Source organism: Sinocyclocheilus grahami, unplaced genomic scaffold (assembly GCF_001515645.1).
Source record: "Sinocyclocheilus grahami isolate Dianchi unplaced genomic scaffold, SAMN03320097.WGS_v1.1 scaffold338.1, whole genome shotgun sequence".
NCBI classification, from domain to species: Eukaryota; Metazoa; Chordata; class Actinopteri; order Cypriniformes; family Cyprinidae; genus Sinocyclocheilus; species Sinocyclocheilus grahami.
The window spans coordinates 1,107,075-1,123,610 of NW_015505517.1; the positions used below are offsets into that span (position 1 = coordinate 1,107,075).

Consider the following 16,536-nt stretch of genomic DNA (forward strand, 5'->3'; position numbering starts at 1 on the left):
GCGGGAAAATGGAAGAGAAAGAAAGACATGTGAGAGAGAGAGAGAGAGAGAGAGAGAGAGAGAGAGAGAGAGAGAGAGATAGAAAGGCTGAGACAGACAGGGAGAGCTGTAAATCCCTAGACAGGCTTTACTATAAACCCTTTAGCACATGACAAGTGCACGCACACACACACACACACACACACACACACACACACACTGGTTTACATGTTTTATGGGGACATTCCATAGACATAATGGTTTTTCTACTGTACAAACTGTATTTTCTATCCCCTTACCTATGCCTCACACAAAACTTTCAGCATTTTTACATTTTCAAAACACTTTATTCTGTATGATTCATAAGCTTGTTTCCTCATGGGGACTTGTTTCCTCATGGCTTCCTCATGGGGACTACCAGTCAAAATTGACTGGTATTACAAACTATACTTGTGGGGACTTGTTGGTCCCCATATCATAGTGAATACACACACACACACTTTTCAAAAAACTTAATGTTGTATGATTTATAAGCTTTTGTACCCATGGGGACCACAATTTAGGTCTCCACCATGACACGAGTCCCCATGAGTCTGTGTGTAGTCAGGTTTAAGTCCCCACCAGGATATATAAACCAGTACACACACACACTGCCTTTGTTTTCTGTCTTCATATTATCTAAACTACAATCAAGGCTAACTATGGATGAGAAGCAGAGAAACAGATATATTGCGACAGAACAAAGACAGACAGAGAGGCAGAAAGACAGACCTGCATGAAGTCTTTTCAGGTCAGTAACACTGATATTAATATTATTGTGCTTGTATGTTTGTGTATTAGTGTGTGCAAAGGTCTGATCTGGATTAGTCCAGCTGTGGAATCAGAGGGAATGTAGGTCAAACACAGCTGGACTCATTCCTGCAGAAAACCACCATAATACAGAATATTTTATACACACAATACAACAGTTAGTGTTGTCCTGCATCATTCTAGAATGGGAGTATATAATGGCAGAGTTTATTCCTGGTGAAGTTTTAGACAGGTCCATACATGGACAGACAGTGTTTGTTCTCTGAAGCATCTCTGAACATAAGATTGACAATCCATAACCAGCTGTTTACTATCTAAGCTGCTATTTCTTATCTAATCATAAAATCATATCAAATCATAAAATTCCAAGGGCAAATTTCACTTTGCAGTAGCTTGTTTTGTTATATAAACTTTACCCTCATAAATGCTGATATGCAGATATAAATGATATCTGGCATCTAGAAAATACTTTACTATTTGTTCATAATTACAGGATTTAAAAAAAAAAAATTATATTATAAAATATTTTACAGCTGAGCATAAAAAAAGGACATCTGGACATTTCCCTGACTTTTTAGCAATTAATTTCCCAGGTTTAAAAGTCACAGATTTAATGAGAGTTTTAGAAAAAAGCCTAACACTCTCACATTGCTTTATGGATTTCCCATGTGACCTTTGACCTTCAACATAAGGATAAGGATAAATATTGTGACATTATCATAAGTTTACCTTGTAAATGCAACAGAGCCAAGCAATAAAACACAAGAGTTAGTTCATTCAAAGGTCCCATTTCAAACCCAATCAATCAATCTTACCTTTACGATGTCAGACGTGAGAGTCTTTCTCTTTCCCAGCATGCACTGGCATTGCTCCCAGTCCTCCTGCAGGGCTGCCAGGTCTGTCTGCAGCTGCATCTGCGTCTGTGTGTCACTCACTGAGAACAACTGCCTGCCTACCTCCATCACACACAGATACGCAGAGACTGACCTTTGAAACAACAGCTCTGTTCGCTTTACAGGGACAGAGAGAGAGAGAGAGAGAGGAAGGAGAGAGTGAAGGGGACAGACAAAAAAGAGAGAGGGAGAAATGGTGAAAAAAACCTGACTCTTTTGTCACTAACAATTGCAAGCTAGGTGTCAATAGATTAAATTATAAAGTGTAAATATAGAAAAAAATCAATTCATTCACTTAATTAATCAAACAATTATGAATAAGAAATATTTCTAAATATTTCCAGGGCAATAAGTGTTTGACGTATTATATTTGAACATATAAAATTGATAGAAATGTATATGCAATTATTTTAGGTGTTTTAGGTATGCATAAAAGCTTGGGATTTGTATTCAGCAAAGATCAAAGTGGCAGTAAAAACATAATATTACAAAAGGTTTCTATTTCAATAAATGTTGTTCTTTTGAATTTTCAATACGAAACTCACAGTTCCCACAAAAAGATTAAGCAGCACAACTGTTTTCAACACTGATAATAATACATGTTTTTTTTAAGCACCAAATCAGCATACTGCAATGACTTCTGAATGATCATGTGACACAGAAGACTGGAGTGATGATGCTGAAAATACAGCTTTGCCATCATAGGAATAAATCACATTTTAAAATATATTAAAATAGAAAACAGTTATTTTAAATTATAACAATGTTTTACAATATTAGGCTACTGTTTTTAAAGTATTTTAATCAAATAAATACAAGCCTTGGTGAGAGTAAGAAACTGTGAGTTATACAATATCTTCATCGTTGATGATAATGATATTTGAAAATCATCTTGTTACCTTCAGATCTTCCAGCAAGAGGCGCAACTGCAGGACACTACAGTGTGTGGGACCAGCAGGCAACAAGAGTGTGTGTGTGAGTGTGAGGAGTTTGCGCAGTTTCTGCATTGTGTGTGTATAAAGCTGCCAGTGCTGTATGAGCCCTTCCACTAGAGCCCGCCGTTGAGCTGCTCTCTGCACCGCCCCCTGCCAGTGCTCTCTCAGCTGTGCCAGTTTTAACAGGAAGTCACCCCTGAGGGCACAGGCAAGGTGGTTAGTAAAACTTCAAATCCTGTGTTGAATTCCAAATATAAAACTTATAAGTGTCAACTTAACATTTATAAAAGTAGGACATTTCATGACAAAATTATAAAATACTATATTACACTATGTTTCAAAAGTATGGGGTCAGTACAATTTCTTTAATGTTTTTGAAAGAAGTCTCTTATGCTTCCTAAGGCTGCATTTATTTGATCAAAAATACATTAAAAACAGTAATATTGTGAAATATCATTACAATTTTAAACAACTCCTTTCTATTTTAATATATTTTAAAATGTAATTTATTTCTGAAATGGCAAAGCTGAATTTTCAGCATCGTTACGCCAGTCTTCAGTGTCACATGATCCTTCAGAAATCATTCGAATATGCTGATTTAGTGCTCATGAAAGATTTCTCACTGTTATCAATATTGAAACAATATTAAAGTTTTTTTAACATTATAAATGCCTTTACTTTCACTTTAATGCAATTTAATGCATCCTTGCTGAATTAAAGCCCTGACTTCTTAAAAAAATCATATAGATCCCAAACTTCTGAATGATATTGTGTCACAAGCAATCATACAAAAAAGAGATTGAAAAAAAACAAAAACATGTTGAGAATCGTCACCTGTCCTCCACATCTCCCTTCTGCAACAGGAGGAGAGATTCACTGATCACAGAGTGAAGGATCTGATGGCCTAACGACAACTCAGCCTGAAAACACTAGACGAAAAGGAGAGAGAAAAATAGATTTTTTTTGGATCTATTATCCATATGTGTTGCATTTGGGGGGTCGACTGTTGTACCTGGTGCGTTCGTTGTTGTTCTCTCAGTCCAGGGTAAGTTGATGCGATTTCTACAGCCAAACTGTCCTCCATGCGCTGTAGGAAAGCCAGCCAGCTCTCACATCTCTGCTCAAAGCTCTGCTGCTGGAGAGAGGCTGCCTGCAACTCACTAAACACACAGTATACACATAAACATGTAATATGCTTTGGGTTGAATCCGATATTAGTATCTTTCTCAGGTGATCAGATTTTAAGTGCTAGTCACCTGCATTTCTCCTGAGCATGTGCGGAGGCCTGTGCCCACTTCCTGTTGAGGTGCTGAAGCCTATGTGTGACAGCGTCACTGAGGGTCAGCCTGTAGCTGAGTGTGTTTATCAGATCCAGATCAGGAGAGAGAGAACTGACCTCCATCAGACCTGACTGTAAACAAGGAAATACAGAAACTATTAATAATGGGGATTTCTTAAATAAAATTATGTTGTTGAGTTATGCATGTGTGTTTATCACCTGAGATATATCTGTGAGTTTGCTGTCTATCCGTTGCTTGCTTTCCCACTGCTGTAATTGTGTTTCGAGGGACTGGAATAACCTTTCAAATTCTTGAAATTGCTCAAGATCCTCCTGAATAGACACACATGTTTTGAATTAAAGGAATAGTCGAAAATTCTGTCATCATTTACTCTCCCTCATGTTTTTTTTTTTACAGACTACTATTATGATACTTAATGGTGCTATTATTGTGGGGGTTTTTTGGAACTTGACAACAACAGATGAGTTTTGAATGAAATGAGAGAGAGTATATACTTCAAACACTTCCATGCTTATTCAAACACAGAGGAGTGTAAGTCTTACCTGCATGTGTTCAATTCTTCCTTTCAGAGTCTGTTCTAACTGCAGGTAACCACGTGTTAACAAACGGCATTCTGATCTGATGAAAACAGCATCCTCATCAACCATCTGTTCAATCAGATCCTTAGATACTTCCAGCACTTCATTCAAATCAGTCTGTAGAGTCTCTGAGCATTTCTGTAATACCTAAAAGAAGGAAATAAGGACAATAACATAGTCTGTGACATATACTGTAATGGAGTCCAAAAGTCTTTTGCATTTTGTCTTAATACTTTTATTATTATATTATACTATATTATATTATTATACAATTTTGTATAGACTCTTGACATGATTCTGCACTATTTATAGGTCAGTAATCAAATAATTAAAAGTAATATTATATTGTAATATATTGCCTGTTTGATTACTTATCTAGAAATATTGCATAATAATTTCCTCTTTACATCATAACTTTGTGTTACATCATCACATCATTTTCATTGTGGTCTGGACCCCACTTAAGTGTGTGTGTTTAAATGGATGGTTACCTGTGAATATCTGTGTCTTTGTATTGTACTCACAGTCTTCAGCTCTGCGATGCTGTGTGTGAGTTGTTTATTGTCAGCGGGTGTTTTGGTGTGTGTGTTGAGCTGCTCTTTGAGATGTTGGAGCTGCTCTGAGCAGGAGCGTCTCACATCAGAGTATCTCTGCCACACTTTCAGAAGACTGTGTGACCTCTGCAAGGTGTGGGTGACCTTTTCCTTCACCTCTGACCACCTACAGGGTGACACAACGTGTAGGAGCTTGAACATTTACATACACATTCGCATTGCTTTGCTGGTATGTGTGAAGTCTAACCTTGCTTTTTCTTTTTCTAGGTGCTCCGATAACACCTGGGCAGAGTCTGGGCTAATTCCACCAATAAGAATTGTTGTTGTCTTGGTAAGATCCTCCCACTGGCTGTCAATTTCCTTTGTCTCTACTTTTAAGACCTGCAGATATCATTTGTGAATATATACATTATAATACATATCTCTGTCAAGCCAAAGGTTTACTTTTAAGTTAACAAATTTGACACATTTAAAAAAAATGCAATAATATATCACATATTTAAATTCAATAAAATATGTCATACTGTGACCAATCAGAAATAGCTTGGGAATAAAAAGACAATGTGGTTGATTGACAGCACCTGTATCTTATCAATGCTGTTCTGGAGGGCAGAGAGGGAGGGCAGAGGGGCGTGGCAGTACTCTAGTGATTGGCAGATCCTCATTGTGTTTAAAACTGCCTGACTCCTCCCACTTTCAAACTGAGACCACACCTTACACAGCTCTTTCAAGGTATCCCCAAGGACTGTACTCTAGAAAATGAACATTTATTATTAAATTCCTAATTCAACACACTCAAGAGTGTTTCTAAATATTTGTTGGTTTTGTTTTAATCCACAGGACCAAGTTTTTGTCTGCATACCTGTTGAGAGAGGTCAGTCAAAAATTGTGAAAGATTGTGAGCTTTTGGGAGGAAGTCTTTATCCCTGTCTTCTTCATCAGTGGTAAGTCTCCTCTTCCTCAGATCAGCAAGTTCTGAGAATTTAGACTTCAACTTTCCCCCCAGCTCCTGAGAATGAAAGATTGACAAGTAAACTTCCTCTAAAATGTAATATAAATAAATTCCAATAAAAAAAAAGAAGCTTTTTGAAAGCTTTTAAAGTAGGTGAGCATTAACATAATCAGTTACCACAACCAGAAAATATCAGCCACTCACTTCACAATCCTTCAGGCTCCTCTCAGCAAATGAGCGACTGATGGGTCTTTCAGCCAATAGCATCCATTGTTTTTGACCTTTGACCCAGCGCTGTAGGATTTGTAGTTTGTTATCTCGCTCTGCACACATCCTCGCCTCATTTTCAGCATGTTGGATCTGAGAAACACAATGCAAACCATGTTAATCTGAATTGGTTAGCGGAATAATAATAAATAATAATAATAAACTCACCAGTGTGTTCAGGCGAGCCTGTAGAGTTTTCCAGCGCAGATTGACGTGTCCCAGGTTTTCAGCAAATGCAGTGTGTTTGTACCTGCTAGTTTGAGAGTCAAAACCAACCTGCTTCAGCTCACACTGATTAATAAAGTCAACAGACATCTGTTGACATGCCATCTCTCTCTTCATCCCCTAGACAGAAAGAGAATAAGAGACAGGTATGACCAAAACTTTTTTTTTTTAATTTGCATAAAAACAACTTCACCATCAGTAAATTCAATAAAATTGTGTTCTGTCAAAAAAGTCTAAAGAGATTTATTATATAGGGAAAAAGAAAAGTAATAGTGAAATAAAGAGAGAGAAAGTGATTTTTTGTATTTGCTGAATGTTACTTTCTAAGATTTACTTTGTACTTCACACTTTTTAATTTCACGCAGCTAAGCTGCAAACATTTTGGCAATGCAAGTTTACACAGTTGTGTCAAGTCAGTAAAGCACAAACTGAAATTGAAAGAGAAAAGAAAGAGAGGGTTAACTGCACTGGCACATTTTTTCTTTAGTTATTTTCATACAGTTTTCCTTTGTGTTATTTATCTAAGTGAACTCTGCATTATATTTTATTTTATTTCAATATTTTTTCTTACTTTATACAACTCTTTATCTCTGTTTTAAGGCAAAAAAATTGGCAATGCAAATGTATGATTTTAATGCTAATAAACCACAATAAATTGAAAATGTAATGAAAGAGAAAAGAACTCTTCAATTATTACTAAATTTGTAATGTCTTCCTTTTTGTTATATTTGTACTTTATGCTACTTATTTTACTATAACTGAATAAATTACTTTCAGATTTTTAGTTACTTTTATAATCATTTTATTCACATACAGTATATGTGCTGATTTCTTTACAATTTGTTATTTTTACAAGAAAAAACAATAATCTGTTAATTTTTGCACTGATAAATTTTGGATCAAATAAAATCCAAATCGAAGATAATTATTTTATTTGCTAATTACTGGAATTTTTTAAAAATTGATAGAGAGATAAAACTCAAGCAAGGTACCTGATATGTTCTGAGCAGGTGTGTGAACTCTGCAGCAGTACAGGTGTTGTGACCCTCTCGTTCAGCCGCCTGTAACCTGCTCTCAGCACCCGTAATCCAGCCACACACATCAGCCAGCAGTCCTTCAGGAGATAGCCTCTCCACCACACTCTGAGAGAGAGAAAGAGAACAGAGAAATGGGCATAAAGAAAGACGAAAGTGATAGACAGAGGTGGAGAGAATAGAGAAGAAAGAAAACAGTGGAGCCGGGTGAGGGGTGACACATGTAATCAAAGAAGAACGAGAGACCTGATAATGGATAATAACTCTATTCCTCAAAGATTTCATCAACTTCTCAGTAATACAGGTAATCATGCCTGGATGGCTGCCTGACCTCCATGATACATTTTTATACATGATGTTCTCCTTCAGAGAGACAATGCTCCAAACAGAAGAACATGAAACTGACAGGTCTTTATTTCCAACCATCCAGGATGTAGTTAGTAATGGAGTAAAATGTACCTGATGCAGTTCCTGTTGGACGACAGGAATATGTTTCTGTATTTCCACCCAGTCTTGCTCCACCTGAGACAACTGGGACTGTAGAGTCAGAAGAACTGGGGACAGAACCCTCTCTTGTTTTACAGATAAATCGAATACAGATGAGGTTGGTTCCTCAAAGAAAACACCTTCATTTGTGATCTTTCCATCTGATTCTTCCATGGTAGAAAGATTTTCTTCTGAGAGGATGTTTTGAATAGAGGAAAAATTGGTTTCTGAAGGTAAGGTGACATCTACAGATGAGGAGTCTTCAGGGTTGTTATCTAGGACAATGGAGGTCCGGATGCTAGTTTCACTTGGCTGTAGGTCTTCAGAGGTTGTTGTATTTCCAGAGGGAGTGGAGGTTCTTGGAGCACTGGTGGTTCTGCTGATCTTCTGTGTCTCAATGTTCTGCTCTCTTTCATTGAGCAACAGGATCAAAGATCCAGAACTGATCACTGATGCCTTTAGGGCCGATTTCACCTCTAGCTCCTTCATGAACTCCTGTGTCAAAAACATCCCAGATACAAAAATGTCCTAATATAACCGGTGTTGTGATCATTAAAACTAAACCTATTTTAATTATTTTCATTAGTTGAAATGAATATTAATTTAACTTGAAAAAGCAGCATTTGCTGGTTAGGTATGTTTTGAAGCATGGCAGCCGGTCATGAGCTGGTTTAAACTGGTCATGTGCTAGTCAGCAACTAGCTCCTGCTCAGGACCATCTCATAACCAGCTTATAACCAGCTCATGACCAACTAAGGACCAGCTTAAACCAGCTCAAACCAACTGCCATACTTCAAAACATACCTAACCAGCATACAGGTATGCTGTTTTTTTCAACAGGGTTTATGTAGCTTCTGTAAATAGTCATTAAGTTTTAAATTATTTTATTGTTCAAAATCATCTAAACTAAAAACGAATGATTAGAATCACTGGTTGACTGACTGTGAAGTGATGAAAATGGGAGAGGGTGTCCGCTTCCTGTTCAGCAGTGGTCATGTGATCTCTCCATGTATGAAGGCGCTCTCTGGCTCGTCGCATCCACTCATTCAGAGCCTCTGAATCGTTTTGGTACCTGGAAAAAAGTGTAGTGGTAATTCTTTATATTTTTCCTTTGTGTAAATTTTGAAAATTTTTTGATTTTAAAAGACTGAGATAGCATAGAATTCTGGACATTGTGTAATGAAATGGCAAAAATTATTTCAGAGTGAAAACTCTGGTTGACTTAATTTTACCCACATCATTCATTTGTACCTTTTCCAAAGCTTCTTAAGATGGTGGGTGGGGGGAAGTCCTTGCTTCACCCTCCTCTGAAGTGCAGCCAATCTCTGTTCCAGTTTTGCTGTAGACACACCCACTATACATATAGGCACACCCACATCACTATTAGAAATCTGCTCCTGCTGTCTGCGGCCCTCATCCAGAACCAGACTGATCCGAGCTCTGTTCTTCTCCAGTACCGCCAGCACACTCTATCACAAACAACAAGAATTCAAAGATCTTCAAAAATGCATGCATTCTGTTTTAAAGGTATACATATGTGTGTCAGTTCACTATATATAAGTCTAAACCATTACCTGATAGACAGATATATTCTCGCTGAGCTGCTCCTCAGTTTGGTCCTGCAGAGGTGTTATGGGAAGTTGAGTCTCTAACCTTTGCACAAGCGTTTCTAACCAGGACTGATTTTCATCCCAGTGAGTGCAAACCTGAAATGCATCAAAGTCCTTATCAAGGGCAGAGGTGTATTAACTAAAAATATATTCAAATCTGCTGTTGGTCATTCAGTCTACAAGTTAATTTATTCATGCACTCATCAATCCCATTTGCTTGTTCTTTTATTTATACATCAATCTCTTTTCCATTCTTGTATCTCTTGGCTAATGCAGCTTTCAATACAGAAAAACAGTAAAAAGTGTCATTCCACATGATCTCTTGATTCTTTCGCTATCGTACCTGCAGCCCTGAGTGCAGCACTGTGCCGACAGCCTGAGCCTGCCGCAGGACACTGGACACTTGATGTTCAACCTCAGACACTTCAGTCTCCCAGCCAGAGGCGGCGCTATCTGGCATCCGCACACTCAGTTGCTGCAGTCTCCTCAGGTGGGCACCCAGAGACAGGAAAAACGCCTATAGATTTACAAAGTTAGGGAGATGAATGAGAGATTGCAGGACCTTTAATGTTGCTATAATGTGATTCATGTGTGATGTAATGTATATTAGTTTTTTTGTATTTGTGCAGCTGATTAATTTGTGTGTGTATTTAGCTAGGATGTTTGAAGGTGTGTGATATGTTTACCGTGTGTGTGTTGAGGTATGTCTGTATTTGTGCTGGATTCCTGAGCTCCAGCTGAGAGGTGCAGGTGAGTTTCTCTCCTCCAATCGTCAGAAGCATCTGCAGACCCTTCAGGATTTTTTCACTCATCTTCTGCTCATCTAGACTCCACTGCACAACTCCACAGCGCTGCTCTAGATCACTCCAAACACTCTCCAAAACCGCCTACAGAGAGTGTATATTACAATTTAATATGTATATTATTATATTGAGTAAATTTGGACTTTAATTACAATTGTGCCCCATGCTTGCTAACAGGAAATGAATTGTAATTTACAAGACATTTTATAATAAATTATGAATGCTGCACATTCATATACGGTGACCGAGAAGTGCAAAACAGATCACAATTCTGAAAACAAAATAACAAATTACAAACGCAAATGCAAGTCTAAAAAACAAAATAACAATTCAGAAAGCACAACAACAATTCAGAAAACATTATAACAAGTCAGAAAACACAACGACAAATCAGACAAACCGGAAAAGGTAGGTATAGTTTGAGACCGCGCCATTGGTTTGGGATTACTCACCGCTGACTAGACGAGACATCTGTCAATCAACGTATACAGGGAAGAACCAGCCGAAGAACAGCAGAGTCGTGGTAGAAAGTTCGGAGATGGTATTAAAGTAGCTCAGTTTAAATGTATTTTATGAATTGCCCTTACTATGGAATAAAAAATACGGAGTGTCTATTTACATTTAGTTAAAAGTAGCTGTAAAACATCAGCTCCAGTGGTGCAGATGCCCTTGGCTTTTTGACGCGATCGACCCGGGTTCGATCCTGGCTTTTGCCGAACTTTTTTTTCTCCCTTTTCAAATCTCGTATCACATCGTAATGGCATTTATTTTCAATAAAAATTAAGGAAATAATAAAAAAGTTGAAAATAAAGTATCGGGTAGGGTTAGGGTAGGTGTAGGGAGGGCTTTATTGTACCAATAAGGTGGCATCCAAATAATTAATAAAATTATAATTTACACTCAATACGTTATTATTGCATACTGTTTTATAATGTACTACAATACTGAAGTGCAGATAATTGCCACTATTTGCAACAAGTAGTATACTTGATAGTAGAAATCCTGCTATTTTAACATAGTGTAAATAGGTATTTGCACTTAGTGTAAATAGCATATTGCTAAAAATACTGCTATTTTCACTTAGTGTAAATAGAATCCATTGCTAATATGAGATTTGAAAAGGGAGAAATAAAAAGTTCGGCAAAAGGCGGGATCGAACCTGGGTCGATCGCGTCAAAATGCCAAGGCCACACACTTATCCATCTGCGCCACTGGAGCTGATGATTTACAGCCACTTTTAACTAGATGTAAATAGACACCCCGTATTTTTTATTCCAGAGTAACGGCAATTCATACAATACATTTAAACTGAGCTACTTTATTACCATCTCCGAACTTTCTACCACGACTCTGCTGTTCTCCGGCTGGTTCTTCCCTGTATACGTTGATTGACAGATGTCTTGTCCAGTCAACGGTGAGTAAACCCAAACTAATGGCGCTGTCTCAAACTATACCTACCTCTTCCGGTTTGTCTGATTTGTTGTTGTGTTTTCTGACTTGTAAATTTGTTTTCGGATTTGTCGTTGTGTTTTCTGACTTATTTTGTTTTCGAATTTGTCATTGTGTTTTTCTGAATTGTTGTTGTGCTTTCTGAATTGTTATTTTGTTTTTTAGACTTGCATTTGCGTTTGTAATTTGCTATTTTGTTTTCAGAATTGTGATCTGCTTTGCACTTCTCGGCCACCGTATCCATACCTCCAGTGTGCTGATCTGCTGTGTGAGGGACGAGGGCTGATCTCGACTCTCTGTCTCTTCTTTATGTTCTGCCAACTTTCTCTCACTCTGCTCCACTTCCCGTTTCCATCCAGTGATGGCCTTCATGCGGAATCACAAATACAAAAAGGTCAAAATCTTAGAGTTTAGGCACAGTGAACACCTAATGCTGTTATACAACATATCTGTACTAACAAATGATGCTTTTCCAATCAAATGAGTGGATCAAAACTAATAAGAAAAACTGTTTCTGGTGCACGAAACCCTGGCTAGTATTATGAGTGGTTTTCAGAGGAAACATTATAACTTATAAAATGCAGAGAGGTGAAGTGGCACCGAAGTCAGCAAATGTACACTGAAGACATCAGTATTTTTTCTTGCAGATATGTTAAAGAGTATTAGGCCAATTTCTCCAGTAGTGTTTAATCTTCACACACACATCCTGATGTGTTACAAGCTGTGTTATTCACAGGCTCGTGTGCTTACCTGCAGCTGTGTGTGAAGGTCATAGTGGGTTTCTCCATTAGTTGTAGGGTGAAGGATTGATGCATTAGTTAGTACTGAGTCATGCAGGTCTTTCACTCTCTTCTGCAGGGTTTGACACACAAGGAAATATTGCAATTGAGTCATGCTTGATAAAAAAGGTCCAAATAAAAGTACAAAAGAGTAGACCTTAAATACTCATCTTAAATGCAGAGATAGAATTATGGGATTAAACACGAGACTGAAGAGAACATTATGTCTGACATTATGATGACAAGTTTCATAACAAACAAGTGTGAGTATTTGTGACAGTTATGAAGGCGAGACATCCGAAGGTTTGGGGTGTTAAAACCTGCAAAAATGTAACTGCTGCTGACACAGACATTTTCTGAACCATGTTTCTAGTAGTAACTTAAACTGCAGGAGTATTTTTAAGTGACTGCACACACATCTCATCACTTTGTGTTGGTAATAAGCAGATAAAAGTCTGACCTGCAGCTGAGTCGTATGTTTTAATCGTTCCTGTAGCTGCTCCTGTTTATCAGCGAGAGTCTTTTGAACGTCACATACACACTGCCTCAGCAGGTCAAAACAAGTGGAGGTCTCTGATATCGCTGAACCCAAACCTAACAACTTTATGACCTCTGACCCCTGGGAGGTCAATATGGCACCCAAGGAGATCAGCTCTGCAGATAAACCCTATAAATCAGAGAAGAAATGAGGAGTAATGGATAAATGAAGTGACAGACAGATGGTCAAATGGATGGCTGAATACCTGTAGCTGCTCTAATTGGTTTAATATGTCAGTGTTTAAGGTTGCTGGCTGAAACATAAGAGTGTGTGTGAGAGAGTTGAGAGTGAGATCCACTCCACTCAACACCTCAAATAGACCTTCATCCAGAGATGGATCCTGCACACAGGCACACAGAAAGAGCAGTTAAATATATTTGTTATCAAGTTGGACAGTATTGACTGAATGTGTACTCTTATCTTGAAAAGAGAGTATCTGTTATGCTACGCATCTTTTTAAAATGTTATGAACAGTAATCCTGTGTGTTATGTGTGTTTGTTATTGACACCTTTGTAACTGCTGAGTTTTGCAGTTCTTTGAGTTGTGAGATGTTGGATTGAATCTCCTGGAGACAGAAAGAAACAGCAGCTCCACTCCACAAACACACAGATGGAGCGAGGATCTGTTCACACACACAAATATCGCAATGTTCTTTACTTAAAATAACGCCCACATTAAAATTACTACACATTAAACATTAGCAAACAGAAACTTTAAATAAACATTTGGAGAAAATCCAAAGTGTTCAGACCTCAGATGGATCCTGATCTTTATGTCCACCTGGCTCTGTCTCTGCTGTCTTGGTCAATCTGCTGCAGAGGTGTGTCCACTTCCTGTGGACTGCTGCTAACTCTACTTCCTGTCTTTTGTCTTCATTTGCTGGTGAGGGGCTGCAGACATCATGGAGTGTTATATGGCTACAAAGTCTAGGCATATATTTGTATAAATAAGGGTGTGTATTTAGATACCCTGCATGTTCATCTGTGCTCTGGCTCTGTGTTTGGGCTCTGCTGCCTTGAATTGCAATAGCTTTAGTTAGATCCTTCTGTTCATTCAATCCACGCTCCAGTTCCTTAAACAGACAAAGAAAGAGAGTGAGAGAGCCGGTCTCAGAGATAATGATGGACTGATATGACATTTCATAGACTTAGAAGCATTAAAACAGGTTAAAAATCAGTAATGTTTTGTAATTCAGGACATAATTTTCCAGCAGAAGTGTCTGAAACTATAGCTGTCATGGAGTTACATAGTACATTTATAATATCCAGGTTTTATTGCTAATTAAAAAAACGAGTACATAATTTTTTTAAATATTTTATTTCATTTCATTTTATTTGAACCTGAAATGTGAAATCAAAAATATACACTACTTCAAAAGTTTGGAGTCAGTGGGATTTATTTTAAAATAATTGATCATTTTATTCAGCAAGGATAGGTTAAACTGATCAAAAGAGACAGTGAAGACATTTATAATGCTACAACAGATTTCTATTTCAAATAAATGCTACTCTTTTGTACTTTAAAAGAATCCTAAATGTATAATGGTTTCCTCAAAAATATTAAGCAGAACTTTTATAATAATAAACGAGTTCTTGGGCACCAAATCAGCATATTAGAATAATTTCTCATGTGACACTGAAGACTGGAGTAATGGGCTGCTGAAAATTCAGCTTTGTCATCAAAAGAATAAATTACATTTTATAATATATTAAAATAAAAAATGGTATTTTAAACTGAAAAAAGGATTTAACAATATTATGATTTTCCTGTATTTTCCTGTAGTTTTGATCAAATACAAGCAGCCATTAAAAAATCCTACCAACCCCCCAAAATAAAATTTACGTTAATGGTAGAGAGTCAGTAGAAATATTGTCAGGGCAAGAAAAAACCTAATCTGACTATAGACTAGTAAAAAATCCTTATTGTTAAACCCTACAGAGACACATTTTTCAAGAAAGGTGAGCTATAACTAATATTTTAAAGTGTGTGAATGAATGTGTGCATTACCCTTTGTTGTTGAAGGCTGCTCTGTCTAAACAGTTTGGTTTTGGAAGAACTCAACATCTCCTGCACACTGCTGCTGCGCGTCAACCTGGCCTGCAGGGGCCGCTGACTCTCAACATGTACCTGCAGACAGAGAGAGACAGAAACATAACACCTCAGACAGCCCTATTTTCACAGCTCAAATCCAGGCACTTTGCTGCCTCTCACTAGCAACACTTCTAGATTTAATACCTCAGAATCAGTAAATGTGAAAATCAGCAGCAATTAGCATGATAATGATCACTTTCTGTCATCACATGCAATCTGTTCATTAAGTACACCTGGATTACTCTGTCCCCAACATAAAAAACAGACATTTTGTGGTTGGTAACAGACTAAATTCTGGATGTATTAGTGTATGTGTGTCTGTGTACCTGATCTTCGCTGTGTCTCTCTTGCAGCTGTAACTGGACTGTCACCAGTCTGTTCTTCAGCAGCTGGAGTTTGGTGTTGAGCGATTCAGCCTCATGTTGCTCCTGTTCTTTCAATCCACACACAGGAAGACTGGATATTCTCTGTTCAATTTCCACAAGAATTTTCTAGATGGATGAAAAAAAAAAACACAATTACAAATCAACATACACTCAAACTAAATTCTAAATCACTCTAACACAGCATTTACTCATGGTGACAACAAAAATTTACAAAAAACACCTATTAAAGCTGAGGTTCAAAAGTAATAAACACAATAAAGATCAGAGTCCACCTCAGAGAATGAACTAGCAGGGCTGAGAGGCAGGCGACAGGTGTTTAATGCACCATTTGACACATTTCACACAACGCCTGTACTTGGAAAAACAAATATGAACAAAAATCTCATTAATAATCCAACACACAGAGTTTAGATGAGGATCGATCAGTGTCTGTCCACCTGTACATCCTGCAGCAAACACTGAGCACATACAGCACATATTTTTTTCTTAATAACTTGATGATTCCTTGATGATGATCATTATCATAACTTAAAGGGATAATTCATTAAAAAATGACAATTCTGTCATTATTTACTCACTCTCATGTTTTGAGAATATGTGTCTGTTTGTGTCTTATGAAAAGAAGCCAATGGTCATCAAAACGGTTTGGTACCAACATTCTTCAAAATATCTTATTTTGTGTTCCACAGAAAAAAGTAAGTTATGCAGGCTATTATGGAAGCCTGTTGTGTAATACTGAGTTTATATGTAACAAATCCCACTTTTTCATGCAATCATGTGTATATAAACGTGCTATTCTGAGAAAAAAAGTCAGAATTATGATATAAACTCTAAATTCTGGCTTAATTACTTGCAATTCCCAGTT

General features: G+C 37.4%; 1 protein-coding gene across 1 annotated transcript in view; it reads right to left on the minus strand.

The window, feature by feature from the left end:
- The window catches only part of syne2b (spectrin repeat containing, nuclear envelope 2b), a 94,506-nt gene that overhangs the window by 21,975 nt on the left and 55,995 nt on the right, over positions 1 to 16,536 (minus strand). The window contains exons 80-108 of the mRNA XM_016295547.1: positions 15,612 to 15,776; positions 15,202 to 15,321; positions 14,163 to 14,266; positions 13,946 to 14,084; positions 13,703 to 13,816; positions 13,399 to 13,533; positions 13,116 to 13,322; positions 12,627 to 12,728; positions 12,123 to 12,242; positions 10,311 to 10,511; positions 9,968 to 10,141; positions 9,589 to 9,720; positions 9,266 to 9,483; positions 8,957 to 9,086; positions 7,988 to 8,509; positions 7,487 to 7,636; positions 6,438 to 6,614; positions 6,207 to 6,362; positions 5,913 to 6,059; positions 5,632 to 5,802; positions 5,298 to 5,431; positions 5,021 to 5,216; positions 4,461 to 4,643; positions 4,116 to 4,229; positions 3,874 to 4,028; positions 3,630 to 3,777; positions 3,452 to 3,546; positions 2,582 to 2,813; positions 1,605 to 1,799 (exon numbers count right to left, since the gene is read on the minus strand). Of these exons, the coding sequence (XP_016151033.1) occupies positions 1,605 to 1,799; positions 2,582 to 2,813; positions 3,452 to 3,546; positions 3,630 to 3,777; positions 3,874 to 4,028; positions 4,116 to 4,229; positions 4,461 to 4,643; positions 5,021 to 5,216; positions 5,298 to 5,431; positions 5,632 to 5,802; positions 5,913 to 6,059; positions 6,207 to 6,362; positions 6,438 to 6,614; positions 7,487 to 7,636; positions 7,988 to 8,509; positions 8,957 to 9,086; positions 9,266 to 9,483; positions 9,589 to 9,720; positions 9,968 to 10,141; positions 10,311 to 10,511; positions 12,123 to 12,242; positions 12,627 to 12,728; positions 13,116 to 13,322; positions 13,399 to 13,533; positions 13,703 to 13,816; positions 13,946 to 14,084; positions 14,163 to 14,266; positions 15,202 to 15,321; positions 15,612 to 15,776 (4,836 nt within the window). The remainder of the gene's footprint in view (positions 1 to 1,604; positions 1,800 to 2,581; positions 2,814 to 3,451; positions 3,547 to 3,629; positions 3,778 to 3,873; positions 4,029 to 4,115; positions 4,230 to 4,460; positions 4,644 to 5,020; positions 5,217 to 5,297; positions 5,432 to 5,631; positions 5,803 to 5,912; positions 6,060 to 6,206; positions 6,363 to 6,437; positions 6,615 to 7,486; positions 7,637 to 7,987; positions 8,510 to 8,956; positions 9,087 to 9,265; positions 9,484 to 9,588; positions 9,721 to 9,967; positions 10,142 to 10,310; positions 10,512 to 12,122; positions 12,243 to 12,626; positions 12,729 to 13,115; positions 13,323 to 13,398; positions 13,534 to 13,702; positions 13,817 to 13,945; positions 14,085 to 14,162; positions 14,267 to 15,201; positions 15,322 to 15,611; positions 15,777 to 16,536) is intronic.